Source organism: Talpa europaea (assembly GCF_964194135.1).
Source record: "Talpa europaea genome assembly, chromosome: 1".
In the NCBI taxonomy this organism is placed as follows: domain Eukaryota; kingdom Metazoa; phylum Chordata; class Mammalia; order Eulipotyphla; family Talpidae; genus Talpa; species Talpa europaea.
This window is the reverse complement of record NC_140073.1, coordinates 107,789,430-107,803,858: the sequence shown is the minus strand read 5'-3', so window position 1 is coordinate 107,803,858 and position 14,429 is coordinate 107,789,430. Positions and strand designations below refer to the sequence as shown.

Genomic DNA, 14,429 nt, shown 5'->3' with positions numbered 1-14,429 from the left:
GTTGGTTCTGATATGTTCTCTTTTCTTCTCTCTGACAGCTGTGGCTGTACTGTCGACACTAATCCTGATCATCATAATTGTAGTTTTGTCAACTTTAGGATTTTTCCACTATAGGAAAACGGGCTCTCTTTTGCCATCTCTGCCCAAGCTGCCAAGGTCAGTGTCATTTTGTGGAATGATGATTTTAGAAGCCTGTGCGATGTGACAGGGGAATAACTTGAGTTTGTTTTTTTTTCTGAAGTTAAAAAAGCAAAGTACACAGTTCACATATTCTGCAGAAACAAAAAGCAGTGAAGATTTCAAGCAATCACTTCAAGTCATAACTTTCTTTTTTTAATGTTTTTTTTAAGATTTATTTATTTATTTTTATAATAAATTTTATTTTTATATTCCCCATACAATTTCAACCCCCCCATTTTAACCCCAGTCCCTCCCCTCCCTCCACCCACCCCCCCCAAAAGTGTCTCTGGTTCATAGATTTTTGTTGATTTTGATTTTCACTTTCTTATAGTTATTCATTTTCCTGGTCCCTTATTTAAGTTTTCTAGATTCCTGCTATGAGTGAGACCATCCGGTATTTTTCTTTTTCTTTCTGGCTTATTTCGCTGAGCATGATCCCTTCCAGCACCATCCATGTTGCTGCAAATTGCATGTGTTTATCTTTTTTGAATGCTGAGTAATATTCCATGGTATATATGTACCACATCTTCTTGTTCCAGTCATCTATTTTTGGGCATTTGGGCTGTTTCCAAAGCTTAGCTATTGTAAATAGTGCTGCTATAAACATAGGGGTGCAGGTGTTCTTTGGAATTGATGTTTCTGTGTCCTTTGGGTAAATACCTAGGAGTGGAATTGCTGGATCATATGGAAGCTCTATGTTTAGTAGGTCCAGAAATCTCCACACAGCTCTCCATAGTGGTTGGACCAGTTTGCACTCCCACCAACAGTGCAGAAGAGTTCTTTTTTCTCCACACCCTCGCCAACATTTGTTATTGCTAGTTTTTTTAATATGTGCCATTCTCACTGGTGTAAGATGGTATCTCATGGGAGTTTTGGTTTGCATTTCCCTGATTACAAGTGATGTTGAACATTTTTTCATATGTCTGTTGGCCATTTGCATTTCCTCTTCAGAGAAGTTTCTTTTTAGCTCTTCTGTCCATTTTTTGACTGGATTATTTTCTTTGTTGTTGTTGAGTCTCATCAGCTCTTTGCAGATTTTTGTGATCAATCCTTTATCATTAGTGTTGGGTGCAAAAATGTTCTCCCAGTTGGTGGGGTTTCTCTTTGTTTTTGTTATTGTCTCTTTTGCTGTGCAGAAGCTCTTTAATTTGATGTAGTCCCAGCTGTTTATCTTTGCCTTCACTATCACTGCTTTGGGCGATGTGTCTGTAAAGATGTCTTTGATGTGCAAATCACGTAGTGTTTCGCCTATATTTCCTTCTATGTATTTTATGGTTTCAGGTTTTATGTCTAGTTCTTTAATCCATTTTGAGTTGGTTTTTGTGTATGGTGTGAGTTAGTAGTCAAGCTTCATTCTTTTGCATGTAGCGGCCCAGTTTTCCCAGCACCATTTATTGAACAGACTTTCTTTGCTCCAATGCATATTCTTTGCTCCTTTGTCAAATATTAGTTGACCATAAATCTGTGGGTTTATTTCTGGATTTTCTATTCGATTCCATTGGTCTGTGTGTCTGTTCTTGTTCCAATACCATGCAGTTTTGATGATTATGGCTTTGTAGTATAGCCTGAAATCTGGGAGTGTGATGCCTCCATTCCCTTCTTTTTTTTTTTCAGGAGAGCTTTGGCTATTCAGGGTTTTTGGTGATTCCATATGAATTTCATCAATAATTGTTCTATTTCTTTGAAGAATAACATTGAAATTTTTATTGGAATAGCATTGAATCTGTATATTGCTTTTGGTAGGATGGCTATTTTAATAATGTTTATTCTTCCAATCCATGAGCAGGGGATGTCTTTCCATTTCATTGTGTCTTCTATTTCTTTTACCAGTGTTTTATAGTTTACTTTGTATAGGTCCTTTACCTCTTTTGTTAGATTTATTCCCAAGTATTTGATTTTTTTTGTTTCGATAATAAAGGGGATTTTTTTTTCATTTCTTCTTCTTCAGATTTATTGTTAGTGTATAGGAAGGCTTCTGACTTTTGCATGTTGATTTTGTATCCTGCCACTTTGCTGAACTGATTGATGAGTTCAATTAGTTTTTCTATGGACTTTTTGGGGTTCTCTATGTATATTATCATATCATCTGCAAATAGTGATAGTTTGACTTCTTCTTTTCCTATTTGGATTCCTTGTATGTCTTTCTCTTGTCTAATTGCTCTGGCTAGGACTTCCAGTATTATATTGAAAAGCAGTGGTGAGAGTGGACATCCTTGTCTTGTTCCAGATCTTAATGGAAATGCTTTCAGCTTTTCACCATTGAGAATGATACTGGCTGTTGGCTTGTCGTATATGGCCTTTATGATGTTGAGGTATGTTCCTTGTATCCCAAGAATTTCAAGGGCTTTTATCATGAATGGGTGTTGCACTTTGTCGAAAGCTTTCTCGGCATCTATTGATATTATCATATGGTTTTTATATTTCTTTTTGTTGATGTGTTGGATAATGTTGATTGATTTTCGGATGTTGAACCATCCTTGTGTCCCTGGAATGAATCCTACTTGGTCGTGGTGAATTACCTTATGGATACACTGTTGGATTCTGATAGCTAAAATTTTATTGAGGATTTTTGCATCAGTGTTCATTAGGGAAATTGGCCTATAGTTTTCTTTTTTTGTGTTGTCCTTGTTTGGTTTAGGTATTAGTGTAATGTTGGCTTCATAGAACGTGTTAGGTATTATACCTTCCTTCTCAATTTTTTGGAAGAGTTTGTGAAGGATAGGCACCAATTCGTCTCTGAATGTTTGGTAGAATTCATTTGTAAATCCATCAGGTCCTGGGCTTTTGTTTTTGGGGAGGTTTTTGATTACCATTTCAATTTCGCTAATTGTAATTGGTCTGTTTAGGTGTTCTATTTCTTCTTTATCTAGCTTTGGGTGATTGTAGAGTTGTAGGAATTTGTCCATCTCTAGATTGTTGAACTTGTTTCCATATAACTGTTCATAGTAGTTATTAATTATTCTTTTGATTTCTGCTGTGTCCGTTGTGATTTCTCCTCTTTCATTTATTATCCTATTTATTTGTGCTTTCTCCCTTTTTGCCCTTGTGAGCCTGGCTAGGGGTTTATCTATTTTATTTATTTTTTCAAGAACCAGCTCTTGGTTTCATTGATCTTTTGGATTGTTTTTTTAGTTTCGATTTCATTTATTTCTGCTTTGGTTTTTATTATTTCTTTTCTTCTACTGGTTTTGGGTTTTTTTTGTTGTTCTTTTTCTAGATCTTTAAGATTTATTTATTTATGCATACAAGAGCTGGGGTACAGGCCAGAGGCACGGTGGGGGGTGGGGTGGAGGTGAGAGGATTCACCAGAGACAGAGTGGGGAACAGAACAGGCAGATTGACAAAGGTACACTGCTGAGGGGAGCAGTGGGCGAGTCAGGAGAGGTCTGCTGCGCCATGTGGGTTGCTCCCTGGCCAGCCGGGAATCAAACGGGTGCTGCAGAGGCTGCGGACAGCTTCATAGGTTGCATCTTAACCCTTGCACCACCAGGGAGGCCCCAAATCATAACTTCTTAACCAGTGTTTCTCTGATGCCATTTGATATTCCAAATGGTTGTGTGTACTGGTGGGTGTTCAGGTTAAATTGGAGAGGAGAGTCCTCTGTGTGATGGAAGGGGCTTCATTCTTGCCAGTGCCAAACTGACCCTCTGTTGGTTCTGTAGCCCTCAGGAAGGTGCATTAGCACTTGAGGTAACTAAGGGCAATTACTACCTGAGTTGATGTGTAAATTCAGGGGTGAACTGAGCACGTGATTTTGTTTAAGATTTAGCAATATGTGGGAAAGGGCACTATTATAAAAACTCATTAAATTAATGACACTGATTTCATTATTTCCTTTCAGCTTGAGTAGTCTTGTCAAATCCTCTGAAAATGGAAATGGGGTGACCTTCAGATCAGGGGGAGATGTTAACGTGGATATTGGAATATCTGGTTTTGGGCCCGAGTCTGCTATTGACACTTCAGCAGCGTTGGTGAGTGTGTTTTCCAAGTAGTCATTTGAAGGTTGCCGTTTTCACTGTTTCATAAAAGACAAACTTTTTGTAAAGAAAAATTAACCCAAGAATTGAAGGGTATGCCTCTCACAATAAAATCTTTACTGTAGAGAGGAAAGTTAGGAGACATTAATAAAATTGAAATTTATTCCTGCTTGAAACCACAATATTCAAATGGAATCATAGACAGTCTTAAGTGTCTCCCAAATCTTTCATTTATCCTGCTGTCTGAAAGTACAGGATTATCCATTCTTTCTTCTTGTCCCCTCCTGCTATCTTCCTCTTTGCTCTTCTTCCATCATCTATCGTTTCTTTTATTGTCCAAACCTAATCCCTGAGTGAGTCATTTGTATTATGGAGCTATAAAGAATTCTAACATAGGAAGAGAGTTTTCATTTTCTTGAAACAACATGTATGTTGTTTTACTTAATGGTTTGCCGTGTGGAAGTCTTATGTCTCTGCTGGAATTTTGTTCTTTTTTCTAAGTTCTTTTTGGGTTAATTTGGCATAGCCCCTAGCATGCCTCCAGACGCCAGGAGGGAATCTTCCTCCATGTGTGATCAGTATGATATGATCTTTTTTGTTTTCCCCATCAGAGTGAACGCTTTGGCATGGAGATGGGGAAGCAGCCCATAATATTTGAAAACCCAATGTATGCATCCAGGGACAGTGCTGTCAAGGTGGTTCAGCCAACCCAGGTGAGAAGTCACATGGTGCTTTCTTTCAGGTGCTGCTATTGCTGGATCTCATTCCATTGGATATTGCCCTCTCAGAGTCTTCCTAACTTTCCCTTCAAAAAGGAGGCAAAGGTGTCCTTTCATCTGCTTTAATATCTGCAGGAGCAGATCTGACCCAAGCACATAAAACTAGAAAACTACAAAATCTGTTTTGTTGTACACGATTTGACTGTCATTCCAATAGTACAGATCCAGAGCCTTTTCATCCCTCATGATCAGAGCAAGATATGAGTCAAATACAGGGCTTGACACATAGGTTCTCCTTAAATGCATGTGAAGTGAACAAGTGAATGATTACTTGGTCCTTATGCAGAGATTTGGGGGACAGGGTTTATGCTCAGGATTCTGGGTATCACAGGAATATGATTTGAGGGGACTTCTCTATGTTTGCTTTTCTCATACTTTTCTGAAAAGTACAAAGATCTCCAAAAGTTGACACACAGAGATCTATGTTTTCCATGTTACCTATTCATCTTTAAGAGGAACAGGGAGATGAGCTACGAGTATGGATGAAGGGAAAGAACTTTTCATTAGCTCCAAAATACCTTCCAGTTTCTCTCACCTGTTAACTGTATTACCTTTGTCAAAATAACTATGGCCCCCATGAAATATATTTCATTGTTAACACCTAAACTTCTTTTGAACTCACAAGATAATGGCACATTTTACTCTGAGATAGAAATGTTTATTTTATGAATAGCTTTCTTAAGATCATAAATTTCGTGTTCTTGAAAGCATTTTTCCTGCTCCTTTGGCATACTTAAATTTTTTTTTTATCATGTGACTACAGAGATTTGACGTTTCATTTGACATTTTCCTTGAAATAAAATGAGGTCATGTGTGCAAACACACACCCAAATTAAAAAAGAAATGAAATGGTGAATATAAAAATATAGAAAAAAAATGAGTTTCTATCTTATAAGTTATTACTTATATATCCATGGTGATTTAGGTGTAAAACAACTTAGAATCATAAGAATATTATGCCTCATGTTTAAAAAATTCAAACTCTGTGAGTGAAGCATGTGCACGTGTGAAGTATAAAGTTGTATTCACATTATAGCTATGCAAGTGGGTGACAAGCCAATAAAATTTGAATTAAAAATGCATTCAAAATTCAGTCTCTTTTAAGCAGTTCTGAAATTTTTATTTATTCTAAATATTCAAAGATAAGATTCTCAGTTAACCAGTGATTTGGGAATAATTTGTGTTGTTTTTCTTGGATTTGGCTTTTATCCAAAAATACAGTTCTCAGTGGCAATGAGAGGCTTGGAGAGCGAAGTGGGCATTGTGTTTACTAAGTGCCTCCCACTTAGATGACTTAGGGGTTGAATTTCTCCTGATTTGGGGGAGATGGAGTGGTGTCTTGTCTTGGGCTAGCAGGGCAGCCTCATAATAAAAATGGTGCCGTACCATGTCTGTGGAAGAGCAGAGTCTGTGAACAGAACCAATGAATTGGGAAAGGGCTTCATCTATTACCAAATTCTTTCAAAATTGGATAATGGCCTTCAATTTGCACACAGGTGACTGTGTCTGTATCTGAAAATGTGGATAACAAGAACTATGGTATTCCCATAAGCCCTTCTGAGATAGCTCCTGACACAAAGCCAACTTCCACAAGTGCTGATGGAACTCAGGTAATATTGACTGACTGCTGAATGACCTGGGATTTGGAAAGAACTTTGAAATTGCTAGGTTTATTAGTCCTAGGCAAACTAGGGCTCTCACATCCAAGGTGCATAGGCATTAATAAAGATAATTTTTAAAAATAATGAATTGAAAAACTTTCCACCAAGTAAAGCTACATTCTAATGCTGAGATGGGATTGATATTCCTTGGTGACCTGGGAAGCAGTGGACAGAAAGGCCAGCAAGACTTCTGGACCCAACCTCTTCAGTCCACGAGCATTTAACTTGAGAGAATGGCTTAGTATGAATGAGTGTCAAGGATACATACAGGAGACTCTTTCTTTTCCTGTGTAAGGTAATTTTTCTGCTGTCTACATTTTGTTTCTTTTCAAAATGTGTAATGTTCCCAGGTCTACAGCTCTTACCTATGTTTACCAGCAGGGGGCACTAATTCCCACCTTCTTCCCCATCTATCCATTTTCCTGTCCACCACCCATCTGACCATCCAACCAACCTTATTGCCCTCAATGTGCCAGGCATAGCATTTAATACTGGAGATTAAAAGAAAAAAAGCACTAAGTGGGCCTTTTCTACCATTCCCACAGGCCCTTTGAAATTGGTAAACATTCAAATTTGGTCTACAGAGAAATCGATAAATTTGATATAAAACTTTGTATTGATGGATAACATATAACTACTTTTAATGAAGAATGAAACATGAAGCTATATAAAATATGGCTGTTTGATTCTGGGCAAACTGGTATACCTCTGGATGCTAGCGTTCTTAGCATTTCTCATTGTGGGCACTGTTGGCATATTAGTGTATAAAACTGTCTTGTGCATTGCAGAACATTTTAGTATTCTTGACCCTGTCCACTGGCTGCTAGTTGTGTCTCCCCCAATGCATTGTGATGCCAGAAATCACCTTACTGCTCTACTTCCCACTCGCAGTTGAGAATAGTAGGATCTGCAGTGTTTTAGCTTGAAGATCTATGATTTCTTCTGTGCAGTAATAGAAAGAAACAAGAATTTAACTAAGGATAGTTAGAAATTTTATTATTTTATATAATCCTTATTTTTCAATTGACATAATCTATAAACAGAATTGGTTATCTGCAAGATTAACTTGGAAGTCATGTTGGATTTTTAGCACCTTAGACATTGGTTCTTGTTCTACTTATTTTGTCAAAACAAAAATTGAATTAAATTGATACTAATAGTAGGAACTTACAGCAAAGCTCTCTTTTTCCACTTTCTCATATACCATTTAGCAATTCCTTCTTCTCCTGTCATACACACATGTATACATGAAGGTTGTCTTAAAAAAGGATTTTCAGTTTCATATTTTTTTAAGGTACTAATTTTTTTCCCTCTAAGCTACATTAAAAGTAGATCTTGGGGCCTCCCCGGTGGCACAGCGGTTGAGCGCTGGGTTGCGAAGCTGCCCGCGGCCTCTGCGGCGCCGGTTCGATCCCCGGCTGCTCCCCGGCCCCGGAGGAGGATCCCACATGGTGCGCAGACCTCTCCTGCCACCCGCTGCTCCCCTCAGCAGTGTACTTCAGTCCTTCTGCCTGCTCTGCTCCCCGCTCTGGCTCTGGTGAATTCTCTCACCCTCCCGCGCTTCTGACTGTACCCAGTGCATGTATAAACAAACAAACAAACAAACAAATATAATAAATAAATAAATAAAAAAAAGCATGCCTCTATTAAAAAAAAAAAAAAAGTAGATCTTGAAGATTAGTTTTTCACAGACTCCAGGATACTTGAATGCCACATATTTGATTCTCCAAGGTAGTGCCCATTTATTTTATGGCATCTTGGCATCTTTCTCAGTTAATTTAGAGTCTCGTGACCCTTTTCCTAGACAGAGGTCTCTCCCAGCATGAGGGGGAGGTGACCACGATGGGGATGTGGGAGATGTGGTGACTCTTCCCTGCACCCCAGTCAGCAGAAATACAATGACCACACACAAACTCTCTCGCATGAGAATAGATCTTCAACAATGATCTTTTTTGTCCTTCTCATCTCCATTTTTCCAGTATGTTGTTTCTTCTTCCATTTTTTTAACCAGTTGAGGCTGAAGCCCTCTCAGGTTTGTCCTCCTGATATGACCAGGAATCTTCCTGTATCTCTTGCCTTCTGGTCACTGAGATAATAGCTGGTGTGGTTGAAAGCCGTAAAAAGAAGCACTTGGTGAGATCACCGAGGTCAGCATTAAAGTGCCAGGGAGTGTCACCAGTTTCTCATTCATCAGTAAATCTGCTCAAAGTGCAATGAAGAATTGACCACATGGGCCTGTTCCCATGGCCCAAGGTTCCAAATTGTTTTTCCTTCAGTAAGAAAAAAATTCAAATTTACCAAGAGGGAGGTAGCCCACAAAAAAAATTGCATTACTGAAAATCTGCATTTCCCCCATTTTATCTAGGCAACAAAATGGAACCTCTTCAAACGAAAGCCGAAGCAAACTACCAACTTTGAAAATCCAACCTACGCAGAGGTAATTTAACTATTTTTCTTAGCACAGACATTCTTTTGTGGAAGTAGCTTGCTTTATGACATTGGCCATACACACACATAATTCTGAACAAACTGACAAAGGCCTGTCTTCCTCACACAAAACTGTTCTTAGTCCTGTTGGGGGAATGACTGGCTGATGCCTGTTTTGTTGTGGCTTCAGATGGAGGGTGACCAGCAGGACAGTGCGGCTGAGGCCCCAGCTTCATTGCCTTCTCCCCCTGCTAGAATTCCTCCACGAAGAGACCCAGCTGCAACCTACACGGCAACTGAAGACACTTTCAAAGACACTGCGAACCTTGTTAGAGAAGACTCTGATGTATAGCCAGGCCAGCTACTTAGGTAATAATTAGAAACATACCTTTGCACATATTTTTTACAAGCAGATGAAAAAAGTTAACATTCTGTACTTTATAAAAAATATATATTTTCCTTGTCCATCTGTTGTTGCAAGTGTCTGTGGAAACTCTACCTTGTGTGTCTTTTTTTTTTAAACATATACCATCTCATATTTTTACCATTAATTATCACAATGTCTATAGGTATATCTTTGCACTGAAGCTGTCTGAAGGCAATATCTTGTATATTTGTAAATTCTAGAGAGATTATCACATCATTAGTTTTGCTAAGTATCTGCTGAATTGGTTGGTGATCACTGCAGTAAAGAATCCAATGAGGAAACTGGTTGACTTGGGGCCTCTCGCTGTGTCTGTAGAAGAGGTCCATTCATGTTCCCTAGAGAACTATACAGGAAAGAGAGCCAGGCCCCATCTGTCGGTCCATTTTGATGCATCAGCACTTAATGTTCACTATTACATGTATCTGATGATAAAGTGTATTGATTGAGGGCGCTGTGGATGCTTCAGATAATGTAGAGAAGCAATCCAGTTTCATCCTCCTGCCTGTTTGCCTTGTCTAGCCATGCCGCTTGTGTCATGGTGTTATCTCACTAGCTGCCAAGTCCACGTATTTATTTTAATGTCTGTCAGAAGATAGCACATCATTAAGTGCAGGTGTCCTGCAGAAAGTTTGTAATTAATTGGGTGAACCCCCACTCAGTGGAGTACTAGGGCCATTTATGTCTGTGCCTGGCATCTCAGGTGGTCACCTACTCTAGCAACTGGAGGTGAAATACTAAAACCAAATCTGTGTCTTCATAAAGTAAGGTGCAAAACAAATACTGGTTAAGCAAAGCAAAACCTCTACTGGGTTTTTGCTTCTCTGTGTGAAAATGTTATAACCACTATTTATTTCCTAAGCTGAACATGACTAGAAAGGGAAATCATTCTTATTGAGCCTTTTTTTAAGGTCCTTTGGCTAAATCATACACTTGTATCAGAATGTACTGTCGAGCCAAGCTCTTCTCTTAAACTAGTTGGTGAAGTTTCCACAATGGAAACCATGGCTGGAACTTACAATTTCCACACTAAGTAGCATATTTGCCTCTCTGTGCTAATATTGCACATTTTCAAAACGATGGATGGATGCATGGATGCATGGATGCATGGGTGGATGATTGGATGAATGAAACATGTACTACTGATTATTTTATTCCTGAGTTCTCAAAATATCTGTATTTTGAGTGCTTATTGTAATTACTTTGAAATGTACTTTGATTAGAAAAAGCAAATGGAAATGATGCTGCTGAAAAATTTCTTAATAAATGTGTATTTTATCAGACTTCTTCTGTGTGCTTCTTAAAAGTCCTGGTTGTGAATCACTTGTATTTTGCTCTGCTAAGAGTCTGGGGCCCTGAATCCTGGGCAGCCCAGGAAGAGGGAGAAGGTTGGACTTCACAGTTTTCAGCCTGAATAGGCCTGGCAGGTAATCTCCGGGGAAGGAAGCTCCTGTAGGTTCTCACCTGAGCTCTGGTGAGCAGCCCTCTTAATTGCCTTTCTAAGTCAATTTCCAACCCCACTTTGCCTCCCTAGGCCCTTGGCCCTCAGCCAGGATTCCCATTTCAGGTCTAATCTTGTTCCTGAACTCAGAGACTGAAGTGCCTCGGCTGGGCGATCTGCTGGTGCTGAGCAGGGAGGGTTTGTTTTGGAACTCTCATCCATCAGGATGTTCTCAGGTATATTAACTCTGGGATGTAAAAGGGCCAGGAGAACCTGTACCTGAAAATGGCGGTCATTTCCAGCTCTGATAGTTGTCTCGGGCCTTATACTCAATAAAAAATTGTTCTGGAGAATCTCTTTCATGAGAATGACTTTTTCTGCTTAGCCTCATTTCTCTTACCCCAAAAAGGATTCAGAGAGCCTGCTCACTGTGTCCCGGCCTTTCCCAGGGGCACTGGCACTTGGGAATTCAAGAGTGAGAACCACACTCCAGGGAGCCCTCCTCGCTCTCGGGTTCTGCCCCTGCCCCACTCTCTCCAGCCAGAGGGCCATTCTGCCAGCTGGAGCTCCCAGGAGACAGGAGTGAAAACTGATATTGTTCCTCATTTCATCACATGCAGCGGGGGCAGTTTCACCAGCTAAACATGTATTATACTACACAATATAAAATCACAATGACAAGAAGTCTGTACTACACCATTGGGCTGGTCAAGTATAGACTTAAGCATCCCAGAAAGCCCAGCTGGGAGTCCTAGTTTCATTCTATAACCAGCACCTACTTGGGGTGTGTTATTTAATTTGGCCCCTCAGGTTTTTGGTTTTTTTAACTGAGCAAAATGGGGGCATTACAGTAGCAGACTCCTAGGTTACTAGGGAAACTAAAATGAGCTAATGCACCAGAATGTCAGCTCCATGAGGACAGACATTTGTGTCACTGGTCTCCTAGCCCTCATGCTCATGTGGTTATTCTCGCCGATTCCTTTTTGGGGTAAAAGAAATGAGGCTAAGCAGAAAAAGTCATTCTCACGAAAGAAATTCCCCAGAACAATTTTTTATTGAGCATAAGGCCCGAGACAACTATCAGAGCTGGAACTGACCACCATTTTCAGATACTGGCTGAATAAACGATGCAGGTAAGCCACCATCACAGGCTGGAGCACAGTCAATCCTCAGAGCAACAGAGGGGTGGTTTTCCTTCTGGGGCCACCTCCCTGTACCCTGCTTCTTACCCACCTGCAGGTCTGCCAGGCCTTCTACACTCCTGGGAGGGTCAGTCACGAGACTGGGGAGAGCCCCAGTCATGAGCTGGTTCCCCTGGCTTCCTTCCATGTTTCCCCTGGCTTCCTTCTCAGCAAGAGGGGCAGATCCACCCGGAGGGACGGTGGGCAGTGGTGGCAGGTCTAAAGTTGGCGCCTGGAGTCTGGAGTCCACCAGCCTGGGTGAGGGCTAAGCTGAAGCATTTAAAATAGCAGAGGGGCTGGAATGCTTGTGGAGAGTCCTGGGGTGCGGCGGGGAGGGCAGGAAGCCAAAGATGCAGTGAGCTCAGTGGGCTGTAGAGGCTTTCCCAGGACGGGTGCCGTAACCAGGAAAGCAGAAAGACTTTTTCGCTTTCTTTTTTCTATATCGTCCCTCTTGATTGTGTGGATGCTGTTGCCAAACCCCAGCACGGAGTCTAGCACAGTTAGTTCGACAGCTGAGCCACATTTTGGGTTCAATGGGCTGGCGGAATGGACCAGAACCACCACTTGACATGTTTCTACTAGAAATTCATTCTCAGTTCCAGATGATTCAGGGGGCAGGTCTCGGAATGAAATCCACTCTGTGCCCCATCCTGGAATCCAGACAAATCAAGGCTTATTTTTGGTGGGGGGCTTTGGGGAATTTTGTTTGCATAATAAAGACCTTGCAGATCCCAGAAAGAGTGAAGGTAGATTTGGGCTCATAGTCCCAGTATGGAACAATTCTTAAATCAACTGGAGGGAGAACGAACTGGAGGCCACAGTCACTTACGCTATTTAACATTCTAGAGAGTGATTGAGGAAGGGGAAGAACTTAACCCAAAGAACCCAGGGAGACCCGGGGTGCTGAGTCTCAGCAGCAAGGAATATCTTGAGGGACCTGAATGTCCATATTCTTTCCCAGCCAGGCTCCTAAGAGGCCTGGGCTGCCCACCTGAAGAAAGAAGATTATTAAATGGGCAGAGAGGAGCAAGGAAAGTATGCAACATTCAGGGTGTTAAAGAAACTGACAGGGAAGTCATTTTTCAGGTGTCCCATCACAGGTTTATCGTGCCGGTGGGAGGCGTCCTCTCACCTGAAGAGCAGGGGTGGAGGCCACAGGGGGTTGGGAAGGGAGGATCCTTCAGAGCCAAGGCTTGAGCTGGGCACCGAAGGGGTGCAGAGGGTTGGGAAAGGAGCCCATGAGAAGTGAGCGGGACTGTTATGACCTCCTCCTCCTGGCTGCCAGAGAACCCAGAGCCCCACCACCCCACTGGGCTGTAACCTTCTTGTCCACTGTCACGGCCAGAACTTCTCTCATAAACGGGCTTTGAGAACATATAGTCTTTGAAAATTGGGGATTTACCCTGTGGAGTTCGGCTTGGAGCCTCTCCCCACCTTCCCTCACATGAGGGAGAGAGAGCAGGTGGGGCCTGGGAGGGTTGGTTGCCATCCATGCTCATTGGGGGGTCAGGTTTCACACGACTGCAAAGTCACCTTTCCCCAGCTCTTCACTGGTAGTTGAAAGGCAGTCTTTGCCCCCTTCTCCTGCCCTATATCCCAGGGCACTAGTCTGTAGCAAAAACTTGCAATCCCCTGCTCAGTGCTGATACCCGGGCAAAGAAATGTCTGTGAACCTCGATCCCTCTTCAAGAGAACCAAGAACTTTGAATGTGAGTGTAATTCATCTTTTTTTTTTCAGCAAGGATGAATGCTTTATTCCCCCCAAATTCTATTCCAAGTGGTTAGCAGAACATTATTTCATATTGTTTCCAAAGCCTTGATTCTAACACTTATTAGCCAGGTGGCTAATGAAAAAGGACCATCTTCTTTATGCCTTAATTTTCTCATCTATAAACCAGGAATAATGCCATTTATTTGCTTCTGTTTCTCCAAGTTTCCAAGGTTCCCAGAATAGGTTAGTCCAGAGTTAAAAAATCAAGGAAATGCAAGTTAAGCCAGCAGGTGTTCTGTCTAGCAGTTGGCACCCATCAAAGAGAAAGACCGCACTTTACATCCCAGTTCACAGGTCACCAGTACCTTTAGGAAGAAGAGAACTCAATCTCTCCTCAGACCTCCGATGACCTGACAGTCTCCAATGTGTCAGATTCAGTTTCTGAGTCCTTTGATTTCGACTCTTTCCGCTCATATCTCATAGCTCCAGGTGGAGCTCATAATCCCTAGTCTGGTAGTAAATGCATCACCAAGAGACAGGCTTCTGGCATAGCCCAGGGAGACTGTCTCTCTTTAATAGAATTACTTAATTCTATTAAACTATATATAAGCCACTTCTTGAACTCGAAATACTAGCTCTGGATTTTTG

The 14,429-nt window shown here is 41.2% G+C and overlaps 1 protein-coding gene across 1 annotated transcript in view; it reads left to right on the top strand.

The window, feature by feature from the left end:
* LRP2 (LDL receptor related protein 2) overlaps positions 1-9,376 on the top strand; it is a gene marked incomplete at both ends in the record, with an annotated part of 187,744 nt that extends 178,368 nt beyond the window's left edge. Inside the window, 6 exons of the mRNA XM_084230097.1 lie at positions 39-156; positions 4,022-4,151; positions 4,769-4,870; positions 6,433-6,546; positions 8,963-9,034; positions 9,215-9,376. Coding sequence (XP_084086223.1) covers positions 39-156; positions 4,022-4,151; positions 4,769-4,870; positions 6,433-6,546; positions 8,963-9,034; positions 9,215-9,376 — 698 coding nt within the window. The remainder of the gene's footprint in view (positions 1-38; positions 157-4,021; positions 4,152-4,768; positions 4,871-6,432; positions 6,547-8,962; positions 9,035-9,214) is intronic.
* Positions 9,377-14,429: the final 5,053 nt, after the last annotated feature.